Source organism: Buteo buteo, chromosome 24 (genome assembly GCF_964188355.1).
Source record: "Buteo buteo chromosome 24, bButBut1.hap1.1, whole genome shotgun sequence".
NCBI lineage: Eukaryota > Metazoa > Chordata > Aves > Accipitriformes > Accipitridae > Buteo > Buteo buteo.
Genome location: NC_134194.1, coordinates 2,428,016 through 2,444,240, shown reverse-complemented (window position 1 = coordinate 2,444,240; position 16,225 = coordinate 2,428,016). Strand labels below are relative to the sequence as shown.

The window sequence follows — 16,225 nt, the reverse complement described above, 5'->3', positions numbered from 1 at the left end:
ACCTTTTAATCTGAGAGAGCTTGTTCTCTTCTGCTCGGATATACTCCTTTAAAGATTGTACCAAGTCTTTCTCCGCATAAATCAGGTCTGTCATCTGACCTAAAAACAGAGTATGAACAAATATTAATCAGACCTAAAAATGTAACAATTTCCAATAGCACAGAAGGCAGACCTCAGATGCTCTAGGGCTGTTAAAACCACCACAAAGAACAGACAAATTAAGGGCATGCACTTCAATGCCTGTAAACCACAAAAGCTATTATACATACAGGTCTGGCATTCAAATGCTTCAAGGGGCTTTTAAAATCCCAACTTCAGTGGCTCATGTAGCTTTGCTGCGACCCTTCCCCTGCCTCTGAATTACTTTTAGTATTACAATTATATGCAAAACAATCAAAAGAATGGTTTAACATTAATACAGCTACTGAGTCAAAAGCAACAAAAGATCCAAACAGTTTCCAAAGCATCTGTTCTACATATGGATACAGATTACGTCACACTAATAAATTATTAGTCTAACCACTGGCATCACTTAAGATTACAGCTTTTCAATATGGGTAACTGTGGAAACACAACCTAACATTAAGTACAGAGGAATTTCAGACTAATGTTTATAGACTGACACACACACTCTCTCCTGATTAGCATTAGTGGAAATTGCTAGCATGTCAATCCTAATTGCTATGACAAACTTTTCAAAGACTAAACACTGAAAGACCGGATGAGATTTATAAATGCAGCCACAGCTTTAGTTTCAGCATTCCGAAGTAATTATTAATGAGGCATGATTAAACAGATGGAAGTCAGCAGGCTGTGCTATTTTCAGTTAGGAAAGGTTCAGAAATAGTAAGTGTAAAGAAAAGGTGATCCTTCACAGTAACTTTATACAAAAAGCTACTTAACTTAGGGGAAAAAAGAGAACCAAATAATACACATGTAGTTAAATACTGTTTAGCCAACTCCAGAGCACAGGGGCATGTGCTGGAGTTTGGTAGTGAAACACCACTCTGCCTTGCTCTGGCTGAGCAGTTCCACACCATGGTGCAAAATAAACCATTGAGAGTTTTGAGTTTTACCATTCAGAAACATAACTCCACTGAGCTCATGGCTGTGTCACAGCTATTAGAACACAAGAACTAAGTTGTCATAAAAATAAATTTATTTTCAGGACTTATAACAATGTGAATTCTTCAGGATTTACTCAGATCTTACAAAACACACATAAGGTAAGGAGGATATTATATTTTCCTTCCAACACCTGACTGCAGCTTTATGAGTAGACAGGGGATTTCAGGTTCTGTGAAAGAAAATATTTCACATATTTATCACTTAAATTCTTTTCATAAATCATAAATTCAGGACTAAGCTTTTTAGCATAAGGTTTAGGCTGTGTTCAAGATGACAACAGGTGCACAATTCTTAATAAAACACAGGCACTGTCTTATTTTACTGACAGGACCCCCAGAGAATCTTGCATCATGTTGGTCACAGTGTGCTAAGTTACCCAACTGCAAACAAACTGCACTAGGCAAGACTTGCAATGCAGAATAGCATCAAGGTTGCAGAAGAGTAGCTTTTCCTAATGTGGACAGTGCTTGATAGAGCCATATGAAGAAAGCCATATGCTTCAAATGTAAACCTTAACAGCTTTGGCCATCACATTAACTACACCACAACATTGTGCTTATGTTCTTTTGCTACCTATGGAGGTGAAGAACTCCGCTTCTGTGTGCCAGATCAAGAAAATACAGGTAAAGAACACCAAATGCAGCCAGGGCTTCATCTTCCAGATAGCTCAAACCTGTAACAAATTAAAAGGAAAAGGAGGAGTAAAAATGATTAACTTCTTTGTAAGAAAAGCCCTCAAGGCATTAATCTTCATCTTCAGTCATTTCACTGTCATGAAAATTATTTAGATCTTTAAATACTAAATTCTAATCAGTGAAGCTTGAAAAAAAGTCTTCTTCAACCGCAGGAGCTGTTACTTAAGTCTCAAATGTTATCTGGTATACTCTTTCAGATTTACATGGAAGAGACTGCAGTCCATGGAAGGCCCACATGACAGATGTGGAAGCAATGTATTTGTCCACCGAGACAGTGACAACAAGATCTTCTGCAAGGACAGCTCAATGCCTTCCACTTCATGCATAATTATAGCTGGAAAGTAGGAGAGTATACAAAGTTGTATTATACTCCAATAATAATAAAAGTCTATATTAAATGGTCAGACTTGTAGCATGCTGTGAAACTCCGTTATATAAAAACTGTCTAGAAATACAAATAGTGAGAAAGACAAATAAAGAAATATAGCCTTTTGTACCATGGAAGTGGCAGCGATGGCTGGAAAAGTTGAAAGTGAAATTTCCAACTCTGCTTATTCAAGATGCATCATCCCAGCATATTGGCCTCTGGGCACGGCCCTTATGACTTCTGTATTTCAAAGGCTGTGCCAGCTTAGAAACCCAGCCCCTTGAGATGGAGGCTGAAAGCAGACTGTTACATTTCTAAGAACACAGCTCACTGAGGGCATGGCAGGGAAAGCCAGTCTGAGCAGACAGGCAGACAAGGTAGCAGACAAGTGAAGTAAGGGATGAAAGGTCTGTACAAAAGAGCCTCCTGGAAGCTGTAATTCTCCTGGTAGCTCTGATGGCCAGGACTGCCTCTTCCAGGGAATTTATGAGGAGCCTGCACTGCACTTGAATCAGCTCACAGCTCACTCCAGAGCTGCCTGTTCACTAAGCAAGAACAGCCACCACAGTCAGCCCTCACGTACAAGTACTGCAGCTCAGCAAACACTGAGCTCTGGTCTAACACCCATGCACACGGTATCAGAAGGAAGATGACAACTGTTCACCTTAATTCAAGAAGCAATTATTCTTTTTTCCTACCTGTTGTAACTGAGTAAACTGGCAGCTGGAAATGACCACTTGCAACCCACTGTTACTCCAAATACAGTAAACAACATGCAGCTATTTGGGGCAAAATGGAATCACTTAAATCTGATGAGAAAAGGGGATGAAGGGAAGGGAAAATACATGGAATATCCTAAAATTTCAAGCAATGCAGCAAGTGGGAAGGTATTAAAATAAGATAATTCTGGAACAACTCTAGCTCATTATTCCCTTGGGCTCCACATATCTGCCTGCACAACATGAGATAGAAGGTGAAAGGTGGATATTGCCCTTTCCTTCTGGGATTTTCAAGCCCACAGCATGATAGAAGCCCTCACCCTCAGTTGAGCTCACCGGTGCCATGAACATAAACACCAAACACACCATGAGTGATACTGTCGTCACTTCAAACATTAGAAATAGCTCTGTTCTCTGCTATGTATTATCGCATGCCAAGATGACTGTTTTTAAATTATTCTTTTGATTGCTTTAAAAGACTACATGAGGAATCAGAAACATTTGCCACAAGTTTGGAAGCATGACTAAGCAGGAAAGTGTCTCACAGCATCATAATAAGTCTTCTCCTTTCCCTCTTCTGTTTCTCACCCCCCCTGCAAACCACATATTCCCAAAATGCTTGTTTAAGTTAGTTCAGAACTAGTACATGGGTAATCTGAGAATTGAGTAAAGCTGAATGAATAGTACCATGCGGAGGTCTGCCAATACTAAAAGCCACAATAAGTGATGTAGCAGAAAGCACAGCAAGTCAAGAGCACTTGGGAAGTACATTAATTTGGATATATTAAGACACAAATGTCCATCTGCATAGTCTGTTGTCATTTCATGGAGTGGTTTTTTGGATTCACTACACAAAGCCTGGCAAAACAATTACAAGGGAATTTTCCAGTTAAAACAACACCACTCTACATTCTCCGCCCTGCACCTCCCCACCATGTTCTCTCATGGCTGAGGATATCTGCCAAGAAGAACACTTACTACAGCTAGCAGCTTGTCTTTATAGCAGATCTTTAACAGCTTTACCATCCCACTCAGATTTACTTGAGTCAATAAACAGAAACCTCAGTAAACAGAGAAATCAGCTCTTGCTTGAACAAGCAAGACACCTGGCTGCAGGGTTTTTAAATTGTTTATACACATTCTTTTCACAGCTGTTACTCAGAAAACCAGCACAAATAGTGAATTACAGGAGGCTGAACATAATGTTATAACCACATTCTTGGACAGCACGAGCATGTGTGCACACACACGTATGCATGCCCACCCCACCATAGCTAAACCATCTGCTAACAAAGAGGGTAAGAGAGGCAGAAGGGACATTAGCACCTCCTACCTCAATAACTGAGACAAATGTTTATAAAGCCAGTGTGTTTTATTCAAACAGAGAAAGGAAGAACTTAGTTGCATAGAAATGCCAGATAAGAAGTCTGTGTAACACAAATACTGCCTCCATTTTTGGCTTTTTTCAACAGCATCGTCAAATGACAAAGACATCATGCTGGACAGGTGAATTTAAGATCACCTTTTATTTAAGTGAGAATAGCAACATTCCTCTGCAACAGATGGAGATGGCTTGAGCAGAGCCACTGGGTTCAGTTCAGCCTTGGGCTACAAAAACCCCCCCATGCAGGAACTGAGAGCAGGCAGTTCACACTGTCCTGAGCTAGTGCTGTAAGACAGCCCAGGACAAGAAGCGTACTGCCCTGGCTCGTCAGGCTACCTCAAGTGCCATCAGCACAGGGATCCTGAGGCCATGTGTATGTAGGAGATGAGCACTTACACCACTGCCTTACCTAAAAGGCCACCACAGTGAGAAGCTGTTCCAGCAACACCGATAGAACTGAGCTTCTCTGCATACAGTAACACATATTTAATGTTTTGCTCCTTTCCTTCCCTTAAATATGCCCAGCCAGCAGAGCTAAAAAGCTAATGAAATGGATATTGTACAAACACTTTTTTAGAGTGTAAGACCTCAATGAATCATTGCTCCCACTGGAAAGAGTGCTGTCAGACTTCAGAGAGCACTGGCAGAAGTAAAAGAGGTTCTTATAGACAAAATAGACCAGGAAGGAATTTTTCTCCACAAGTTAGACTGGATTAATTAAATAAGCTTTCTAAAAATTCTTAATCAAGAAGATATAAAAACATGGACCTGACCTATAAAAGAAAAGCTGTTTGCACATCTACCAGGGTTATCAGTTTCTCACCCACTCTGAATTTCATAACCAGTCATGGGGGATTCAAGCCAGCTCCCACAGAAGCCAAAGGGAGCACTTTTTTCAGGTCAGAAGAGGAAAGAAATACTTATTACTCATCCAGTCCCTTTAGGACTCCCACTTCTGATCAAACTGATAGGCTGCAGTCTCCATTGTACACCACAGAACAAGAGCAGGACCCTCACAGAGCCTTCCTTTAGACAGGAGGCAGCGCATCTACCCACATATGCTGAAGCTAGAGGCCCTAAAAACATGAACCCCTCTCCCCTCACCCCATCAAAGAGCCTCAACAAGTACCATTCAGTTGGCACAATGGTGTACAGGGGGACTTGATTTGCATTCTGTAGCTTTTTTTACAAATGTAATAGTAGCAGCACACACAATAGTGCAACTCGCATCTTCAATTACCTATCTCACAGCTGATCATTCACTCCTGATGTCAGTTTTCATTCCCAGATGAGGGTGTGCTCAGAAGAACAAAACAAGTCAGAAGAAACCCTTCAATTGCCTGACAGGCTAACTAAAAACAGGGACTGACAAAAGCGAGTCCTTCATCCAGGCTCCAAATTTGCACAGACTTCTCACAGAAGAATTAAACTAAGCGGAACCAACCTAAGACCAGTCTGTGAAATTTAAAGAATAAAAGTCATACCCTTTATTGTTGCTTATTATGGCAAATCAGGCCAGAGTGTTACTCCTGCTGTATTGTGAACTCTAATTTTGATCACATGAACTCTGGAAAAAAACCACAGTATTCTTCTACTCCACCACTTAGACATGACAGCACTCCCTTTCCTATCAGGCTTCTCCAGAAGAGGTATAGAACTGGGGTGTAATTTAGCTGCTCTAAACTGCTACCAGCAAAGTCACCTCTCTTTCCAAAGACTAGGTGCAGGAAGGGGAACATTTCACAGGGTTAATTTCAGCTCCTGTGAATGCATTTCTTTCTAAGTCTATATTTCAGTTCCCTGTACATAAAACTCAGATGACATTACCTCACAGCTAAAACAGGTATAACATGTAACAGACAGATCAAAAGCGAAAAGAGAGCACTAAGGGTGCAGTACTTCACTGATCCATACGAAATTACAGTCAAAAACCTGCATACCATCACTAGTCAGCAGACTGCCAACTCACTGCTTCAGAATGTTACCAATACTGAGCTCAGATCACAGCAGAAATCACTGCTCTGTCAGTATCTTAGGTCATCAGACATTCTCTGCTATACATTTCCTTCATGACAAATTTTAATTACTCATATCAGTTCTATTTTTCTGTTTCTTCCAGGTTTTTGGTTTGGTTTTGGGTTGGGGTTATTTGGGGGGGGGGGGTGGTTTTGTTTTGGTTTTTTTTCCAGAGCATACTGCAATGGTTTCTTCCAAGCAATTAAGGTAGACTATTGTTCCCTAGTTTGGTTCTATTCTTACAGACCCACACTTTGCTACAGGGGAATAAATTTAGTGAGACAAAGTATCACAACTAGATACTGTCAAAATCTGATTAATATATTATTTTTCTAAACCATCCCAATGCAACAACTTACAGGCTGATGACACAAGTAAGGGTTACAGCCTGTCTCCTCTTCTGTGCTTGCCTATGCTATTAAAGACACCTGAAAAATCACTGCTAAAGCAGCTGCTTCCACATGCGTCTAAATTTGAAGTATCATGGTGAAATCTAACAAGCAAATCACTACTTCAAAGTCACCTCAGGCCACAGCTCAGTTCCTGGTGCATATACAGTTGAGGCCCACATGCCAGGCTCTGAAAAATGGTCCATCCTCAAACAGCAATTTGAGGTTGGACTCTTGGATGAGACAGGTCTGTTTGGGACTTCTCCAAATGCCAGTACTTTCCACCCACTGTCTTACTGCTTGGAGACACAGCAAGAAGTACTGAACTGACTGCGCAGCTGGCTTCATCACCTTTCCCCTCCAAAAACAATGGAGCTTCAAAAGTAGGCAACAACTTGCTATCAGTATTGATGGCCATAGACAAGGCTAATTATATTTAAGTGGAAAATGGTACAAACAAAAAACCTGCAAGATTGCTTACATACTTTTTTAGAGTCAAAAGATGGTCTGAATTGTAAACAGATTTTCAGGATGTTGCCAAGGAAGAGCTTCTCTCAATATCTTTATAAGAAAAGCAGCCATAAAAAACATCCAGCTTGTAGCAGTATTTCAAGTCTTGCAGATTAGCCTGACACATTAGCCAGAAGATGCCTGGCACATGATGGCACCTATAAAACTATTTAAAAATTATTAAATACTACGGAAACATATTAATTTTATCCTAAGAAAGCAAACCCTCACCACTGGCTGAAGACTTTGAAAAAAGTAGTTCAGGGCCAAAATTCATTCTCCACTAACTCAGATGCTCCAACGTTCAACCACTCCTCTGATCCAAAGAGCTTTGGATTTAAACACCTGTCAGTGCCCTACCCGGACTGCACTGTCATATCTTGAACCTCATGTCAGGTTTCACGACACTGCCGGTGCAACACGCAGTTACCTTGCTACAAATAGCTAGCTCTCAGTCATATCCAGGGAGACACAAAAGGCATTGCTCCCTTTCAATATTAGGTGCCTCTTCACCAGCGAGTTCTCTTCTCTCTTTATCATCAAATAACTGCTTCCCAGCCCCTTCCTCCAGTACACGTTGGATTTACTGCTCAAAGCAGCTTAAGTCAGCATCACTACCTTTCTTGCCAAAGGGTTTAATGTGCATCTGAAAATAATTATAACTGCCTTGCAAATAATACAACATGATTGCCTCGTTTTTTTAAGGCAAGCCAAAAGAAAAGGAGGAAAAGCTGTTCATTTGCACGCATTAACAAGGATACAGCACATTCATGCAAAACTGCATGCATTTCTTCTAATATAGAATGGCTTGTGTTATCCTTCATTATAATAATAACCTTAGAAACTATAATCATCTTGATTAGCTCCCAACAGTTTTTTTTTTTTAAAACCATAGCAAAGAATATTTCTTCCGCACTCCAGCAGGCAAGAAAATTCATGCTAGTCTAAGGCACAGCAAATCTGCCTGCATCTTACTCTGCAGCATCTGCAAGCTCATCCCCTATGAAGCAGCCTAGAGTCAAATCCCACACTGTTAGCAAAGACAGCAAGACTGCATGCTCTTTTTCCACTAGAGCTTATTTTTCAGCATCAGAATTTAGAGTGCACTTTACTGTGCAAAGCCCGTAATTTTAGTACATCATGATACTTAACATAACCTTCCATATGCTCGTATAGCATTAAAAAAAAACTTCCTGTTCAGAAAGAAGGGGTTTTTTTAATATAAAAATGTCTACTGTCAGTGAACTGTTTCTTTCAATTAATATTAGCAATTTAATTAAAATCAGACATTATCTCAGAGGTGCGGACGTTGACTCTATTCTAAGATCACCCTAGAATGTGCCCCCTACCATACTGCACATTCTCATTTCTCAGACATACAGAAAACCATACACAAAAATCAGAACTAGTCATAGGAAAAATATCTATGTTTACAGCTTGCTTCTTTGGAAGTTTGCCAATATGCACAGCATGGAAATTATAAACAGACTGGATTCCTGACTTAAACCTAGACTGAAAAACTTCTTATACTAAATGGTAAATCATGCTCCCTCTGCTGTTACTGTCTTTGAAATACATAATCATACTCTGGGCTCATACTCCTGCACTGCTTCCCAGAGTATGATTAGCTACATTAAAAAAAAAATTAATCTCAAGAAATTATGGCATAAGCAAGAAGCAAAATTCTCGTCTGTTAGTGTCATAGCAATGCCAATTTACAACTGTAGAATAATGTTCTGCCTGTAAAATATGACTGGAAGTTACTGATTGCTACATATATTTACAACATACCTGCAGGATTATGCCCTAGGTCCTTAATGCCAGAAAGCTGAAGTATTACCCTGGTGAGGATGGCTGTTGTGGCCTTTCAGCTCAGCTTTGCCCTCACAGAGCACCTATAAAATTAAGGGGCAAGAGGTTATGTTACAAAAATGTCTTCTGGGAAAGCCTACCTTCAGTACTTTCTACTGAGGAACAGGGGTGATTACTGGCTAGGAATACCAAACACCACAAAGCCAGACAGCTCCAAACATAGTCTTTATTTACACAGCCTCTTTCCTCCTTGCTTCCAGGTTATAAGGACATTCTTCGGTGCTTGAAATAAAATTATTCCTGCCTGGTCAAAAGCATGTTTTGCATTACTATGCCATAGCAAGCTATGGTGCCCCAGCTGAGCTCTGACAACGCTCTAGACAGCGCCTTTAGCTTTCACACCAGCCTGCCCTCCGCTGTGTTTGCACAACCCTTTTCCACCCAAGCTTTGATTACCGCATCGTACCGCTCACACACCCGACCGTCTGCGCTCTCCTGGCTTATCACCCCAGCTCAGCTGCACATCTGCGTGCTTTGACCAACATAAGGACAAGCATTTTTTGGAAAACAAATCTCGGGTTAAAACAAAACGAGACGGGAGTAGAACAAGTGGGTTTTGAACACCTTTATGAGGGTTAAGACTGTACCTGGAGCCTACGGCAGGCTGGAAGGGCGCTCACAGCACGCTGATGCAGCTGACACACAGTAATCTTTCTAAGTGGTAATATCAGTCATCTCTAAACCCAGAGGGCAAGGAAAAGGGGAATCAGCCCTTCCACATTTTTCGTAACGATGATCCCTCCAACGTGCTTACAGAAACCCAGGGATTTTTCCCCGAGAGGTCATTTTCGGCTTTCTCCCCCAGCCAAGCCGCAGTCCCCCGTCAGAACCCAGCGGCGGGTGGGCAGGACCGACCCCCGAGGCTGCCATTTGCCCACCCCACCAGTTCAACCCAGTAACGAGGCACCCGACGGCGGGTGTTGCTCGGAGGGAGTTACCCGGGACCCGCCGACACCAAACCAGGGGGAAAGAACGCGTTCCTCGGGGACCAGCCCCGCATTGAACCGCGGCACTTCAAAGCGCGATCCCCATTTCCAGTCAGCTCCCACCCGCCCGCCCAAACGCTCCCCTCAGCCCGACGACCACCCCGACCCCCCCCCTTTCCCCGAGCCCCGCCGCCGCGCAGGGCTCACCGCTCTCCCCACGCTCCTTCCCAGCGGCCCTCCCGAGCCCCGAGCCCCCCGCCCGGCTCACCCGGCAGCTCGCAGCGCCTCTCGCCGCGCTTCTAGAACCGCCCCGGCCCTTCCAGCCGCGCCGCCGCCCGCCCTCCCTCCTTCCCTCCCTCCCGCCCGGCCAGCCGGCCGGCCCGCCCCCGGCCCCGCTCCTATTGAGCCGCCGCCACGTTTGAAGCCCCGCCCCCAGCCCCGCCCCTCCTGCCGTAATGCCGCCAGTAGCGGCGCACTCCGCCCCGCCCACGATCACCTCAGGGCCCCTGAGGCGCGACCGTCGGGGGGGGGGGGGGGTGGTGTGGAAGGCGGGTGTTGGTCGGTTCAAAGAGGGTTCCACAGAGGAATGAAACACCACATGGAAATTCTGCTTGCTTTCTAAAAAAAAAAAAACCTGCCTGCCCGGCTCGGAATGCCTTCCCCACGGGCTCGCTGTTCCTGCGGAGCCAGCACTGCCCGCACCCCAGCGTGGGCTGGGGTGTCCCCATCGGCTGACATCTTGTAAGCTGTTGGCAGGCGGTAGTCTCACCAGGAGAAGGAAAATTACGTTTAAAAGGGAAATAAGATGACCTCTGTGCTGGAACGTGACTGGAACGTACGAGCAGGGTGTGGCAGGTTGGGGAAGGAACGGCCGGTCTCCATGTTGGCACGGGCGGCCTGGCCGCCGCCAAGGAGCGGCCCGAGCTCCCGCTGCGGTTCGCGGGTCACGGCACACCGTCGGGTGAGGACAGACTCAGCGACTGAGGCATGGACAGAGCCGAAACAAAGCCAGAGAAGGTCGTTTCCCCAGCTCACCAGAACATCTAATTTACTTCTTTCCCCTACACGAACCAGTATTGACGGCCATTCAAAGCCACCACCACCATTACCCATTGTAACAATTACCTTAGCCAAAAATAACATCTTTCAATATTAAAGTCAGAAACCAAATCAGACCATACCAGACACCAAGAACAAGCTACCTCTTGCTTTCCAGATTTACTCCACCATCACAAGTCCATTCGCTGAACAGAGATCTAGCAAAATGTGACTGAAAAAGCCAGGTTTTGGGAGATGACTCACCATACCAGAATCCATAAAGAAAGTGGAAAATAGGGAAATAAATATCTAACATAAGGGTGCAATTTCACTGACGCTTTTAAGCAACTGCTAATATCGTAAACCATAATAAAAGGGCGCGGCTGTCCTGTCACCAGAACACCCTAACAGAGCTCCATATGTTGGACATACATACACTTTGTACATTACCATTTATTTGGCTGAAGTTAATTTCCATCATATATTTAGAAAGGATTGCATTACTGTCAATGAAAGAAGCAATCTGTAAGTCTGTGATGGCACTAAAGATATTGGTACATTTTAAAGACTGTAAAAACAGCATTAGTCTTCAGAGACGATGTGACTCAGAGCCAGATTTCTTACTCAGTTCTGATGCTTCTTTAACCTATTTTTATTATAGACTTTTTGCTCTTATGTTACAGAGAAATAGGAGTTTTCTTCTCTGTTTTAGTGGAAAGGACTAAAAATGTGTTTGTAGAGGGAACACAAGAACACATGAGTCTGTTCATGTGAATAACCAGCTGTGCAGTCCTTTTGACTGTATATACAGACCATATGATGTAGTATTAGCACAAAGAGCTTTGACTACTTAATATTTCTAAATACTGTATTAAGTGTTATCCTTATAAAGTACCAGTTTTGCTTTAGCTCTATTGGCTTTGAAATTCTTTCACATAAGCTGCTGGGCTTGCAGAGTGGCCCTGGCTGGCACCAGGAGCATGTCTCAGGTTAAAAACAGCTCCTTTGCTTCTGCCCCTGGAATGAGGGTGAGAGATTTCTGGTAGAAGAGACGAAGGAGGAGACACTGCTCACAGAGCCATGGTCCAGGGAAAGGAGGGGGAATGGCTGGAGATGTTTTTTTAACATCTGATTCTAACAGTCCAGGTTGATGTCCCTTCAGTACAACCCCAGCTAGCACCTGGAGAGCTATGACACAGAGATCTGGTTTAAAACCAGGAGAATGAAGCATCCTGTGAGTGTTTCAAGCCCTTACCTTCCTTAAAAGTCGAGTCAAAATCCCTTTGCAAAGAGATTGGCTGCCAAATGCACACACAAGTATTTTTGGATGCCCCCTTGTCTCTCAAATTACAAGGCTTTTGTCCGAGACCTTAGCAGAGGAAATGTTAAAACTATCTAAGAGTACTTACATAGCACAGTATAGTATTTGCCATAAAACAATGCATTGAGTCAGAACAGAGGAGGCAGGGATATGTCTGGATAACAGAACTCTGACTTCAGTGTAGCTCAGGTTTCTCCCTGACAGCGTAGCTAAAAAGTACGTGTGTAAATAGACCTCGTACATGAATAAATTCTAAACTTAGCTGTGTGTCTGTTGCTCTTCCTTTGTTTTTTGTGAATGAAAAAATAATCACACCAGATCCTAGAAGAGCAAGAATGGAAGCCAAAAACCAAGGCATGCCAATATCCGATCTGTGCTGTTCAAAGATTCAGCCAAAAGTCTGACCGGTGTCTTTACATCTACCATAGCTAAAAGATCATGCTACGCTATGGAAGTGGTGTCTGCTGAAGTATCATCTAATTCTTAGTCTTCCTTTAGTGTGTGCGCAGGTGGATCTTACAAGCTGAGGATTTGGCACACCAAAGGAAATAAAAGCTCCGTTGTCAATGAGGGGCAGAATCAGGGGGAGAGGGTACAGGACTCGGAGGAGTCTCCTGTGCTGGCTGCACCTGTGGGCTCAGTGCTGGTGTTACTCAGTCGCTGTCTGGTACCCAGCTGACAGCAAAATCACGGAGCATTTGCTGATAGCAAAATTCCTGAGCATTTGTCAGGAAGCCATCCTGAATCAGAACCCCTGAGCATTAGAGAAACATGGCCCATCCCCAGGAAAAGTGTGACTAAGACACAAGATTGGCCAAACGTGGCAAATGTGGGAAAAAGGCTATGTGGCCAGACATAGACATCTCACTATGAACAGACTTGGGTACAATTTCCTCTTCGAATGATGCACTGTGCGCAGCAGCAACGGAAAGCTACACCAGGTTACTGCACATCCACAGTGCAGCACCACAGCCCACACAGCTCACTGCTCCATGCACTCACGCTGCTCCTCCACTTGGCATCTGCTCTCTGGATTGCAAGTAATTTTGTCCAGCAGCCAGCTCAGGCCAAGCTCAGGGCTGCCCTGCACGGGCTAAACAAACCCACAGCATGTGAAACACTGAGGTGTCAACTATACCAAGTTTTGTCTAGGTGTCAACTATATCAAGTTTTGTCCTCCGATAAAACTCAGAGACCTTGGCTGCAAACAAACTCCTGGTCTGAACACTTCCCGAGCAGTCAGACCTGCGCCAGGATCTTTCTGGAATGGGCAAAAGGCCTTTTGCACTTAAGACCGGTTTGGGAGCTCAGTCCCGCGAGGTCCAGAGCCACACTGATGCTGGTGCACAGCCCAGCTGAGCAGACTGGGGAGGCTGCAGGCAGCAGTCAGTGTTATTCAAGACTGCACCCCTTGAGGACACCAAAGTGCAACCAGGAGAAATGAAAGGATGGGATTTATGTCTTAAATTCTGCTGCAGATAAGCTAGATGAGAGTTAACGTGAGATAAACACACAGCGTGCAGATGGAAAAGGTCTGTCATACGGAGTGGTAGCTCCAGCTGTCTCTGTGCCAGGTTTGGGAAACTAAAGCTGGATTCGCCAGGAGCGTGGGGAAGACAAACCCGGGGAGGAATCCAACGGCTCGTGTTGCTATTTAACGTAATTATGGTACAGTCGAGGCTGGTCTGGCAGCGCTCTGAACCGTGCCCAGCTGCACGTTCACAAGGTCATTTAAACTTCTGCAAATATAGAAATAGCTAGTAATTGCCTGACTAGCTTATTTAAGACTAAGTGCACCCATACAGAATTAGAGGTGTCTGACTACAGGGAGGGAAAAAGACACATATTCTCCCTTTCTTATCTTAATTAAAATGATACCACCCATATTTTAATTAGATTTTCCAAATTGTCCAGGGATGCCCAAAAGAACCAGGGGATGTAGGGATGCAAATCGTAGCCCTTGCTAAGCACTGGAGGGGCTTGCAGGGAGCGAGGCAGCTTTTGTAAATGATGTTCTGATATTCTGCTCCTAAATCTGTCTGTGGGCACTTAAAGATGGACAGCTCTGTGAAAGCACTGCGCAACTGCAGCCCCGATCATTTACATGCATAGGAGGCACTGTCCAGGCTGAAACATTTTTTAAATCATATCCATGTTTATGCTTTTTAATCAAAGTTTGGCCCCCTCCTCAGCAAATGAGTAAGCTCTTTTGTAAACTTGGCTAGTGGGAATGATGAATCACCCTGTGTTCCCTGTTTGAACTAAGAGGAAAATACGGCAAGTCCTCAGAGTCCAGGCAAAGATGCTGATAGCTGCAGCAAAGTTCAGCAGCAGCCCCAGCTGTGGCAGAAAGACACATTCCCATCTCCCTGTGTCACCGCACCCTGGGTGTAAGTGATGGGGAAGGTACCTGGGCAGCTGGCAAGCACACGGCTGCTCAGCATCACCCGTCAGACCTCTACCTTCGCTGCATAGCAGTAATTTTCACTGTTAAGTGAAAGAAACAAAGGCTTTGAAGTAAGGCAGCTGGATCACCCCAGCCAAAGCTCAGAAAACAACATGCAAGGGATTTAGCCTTGCAACACATTTAATGTAGAGGTTTGTGGAGGAGAAGCACATTTTGACACAGAACAGAGAAAGTCCAAGAGGGAGTGTGGAAAAGGACTCGGGTCATGCCACGCTGCGCTGTGCAAACCTTCCTCCCAGCATGCCCTGGATTTTAACACAGATTTTGTACAAGACTGAGCGGCCAATGTAAAGCAGGCTCTATGAGTCATTCGTTTGCAGACTCCAGCATAAATCAAATCCAGAAATAGGAAAGGCCAGCCGGTCACATTATTCCTTTTAGGTTTAGGGAAAGATGTAGTTAAGAAATGTGGGTAAAAGACATTACAAAACCATGAAAAAAAAATAAAAATCTCAACCTGTATTTTATTTAGGCTACTAATTAGTGGATGAAAAGCCAGACCTTAAAAAAACACATATTGAACCAGGCTGAAGGCAGATCAGTATGAAATCTTTCTCTCCAGAGAGAGGATAATTTGCAGTCACTGTACTTTAGTTGGCTATCGTCTTCCGGGCATAGCTCCTTCTATGTGTGTGGGTTTTCCACATGGAACTGAGATGTATTTATCCAGAAGAGATTCCACAAATGAGGAAAGGATCACCGCATCTCTTTTTTTGTACTAAAGAGAGCAGCCCAGGCAAACACTGCTAGCAGGCTCTGCTGTTTCACTGCTGACTAGTTCCAGCACTATCAGCTCCATATCCTTACTCATTCTGCATCAGCCTGTGCTGGCTTGTCACATCCCTTCTTCGCACACAACGTATTTTATAGACACCTTAGAAGGGAAACACAGCTGATGAAAAATGCTCATGCAGAGGACTCGTTAGCTTTGTGCTGAGATTCTGAAATCTCAGATCTCAGAATTAAAATCCTAGGGAGGATGACAGCGCCCTTCCTAAATTTGATTGATCACAGGTGTAAGTTCCACTCTGACGGAGCAATGTTCACCCACGACCTCCAGGCCTGGCAGCAATGAGCAAGCAAAGGGAACATATCTTTCCTCCACCTGCAGAGCACTTAGTCCTTCCTTTGTGTTTCGTGTCATTTGTGGCTCATGTGCAGCCTCCCAGGCCAGAAGGTGCTAGGGTCAGTCTTCTTCCCAGAGGTCTCTCCTCTCCCATCAGCAGCTGCTCCTGCAAAGGATCTTTTCTGAATTCCCATTTCAGTGTTGAAGCAGGGCAACCCTGGCAGTGTGAGTCCTGATCCTTCCTCTGAGCAGCAACATCTGCACAGCAAAATGCAGCGGTGGAACTGTTAACTTCGGGAGTTCCAGAAATCCTTTCTGGCACATCAC

At 44.1% G+C, this 16,225-nt stretch overlaps 1 protein-coding gene across 7 annotated transcripts in view; it reads right to left on the bottom strand.

Annotated features, from left to right (window-relative positions):
* P4HA2 (prolyl 4-hydroxylase subunit alpha 2) overlaps positions 1–10,357 on the bottom strand; it is a 31,029-nt gene extending 20,672 nt beyond the window's left edge. For 6 of the 7 annotated variants that reach the window (XR_012654250.1, XR_012654251.1, XR_012654252.1 and 3 more), the window contains exons 1-4: positions 10,275–10,357; positions 9,000–9,103; positions 1,702–1,801; positions 3–99 (exon numbers count right to left, since the gene is read on the bottom strand). Coding sequence is in view for 4 of the 7 variants with exons in the window: in XM_075056402.1 (XP_074912503.1) it covers positions 3–99; positions 1,702–1,783 (179 nt within the window). In the remaining 3 variants the exon portion in view is untranslated. Of the gene's footprint in view, positions 1–2; positions 100–1,701; positions 1,802–8,999; positions 9,104–9,667; positions 9,758–10,274 lie in introns of those variants that run through there. The other variant, XM_075056399.1, reaches the window with a different exon arrangement.
* Positions 10,358–16,225: the final 5,868 nt, after the last annotated feature.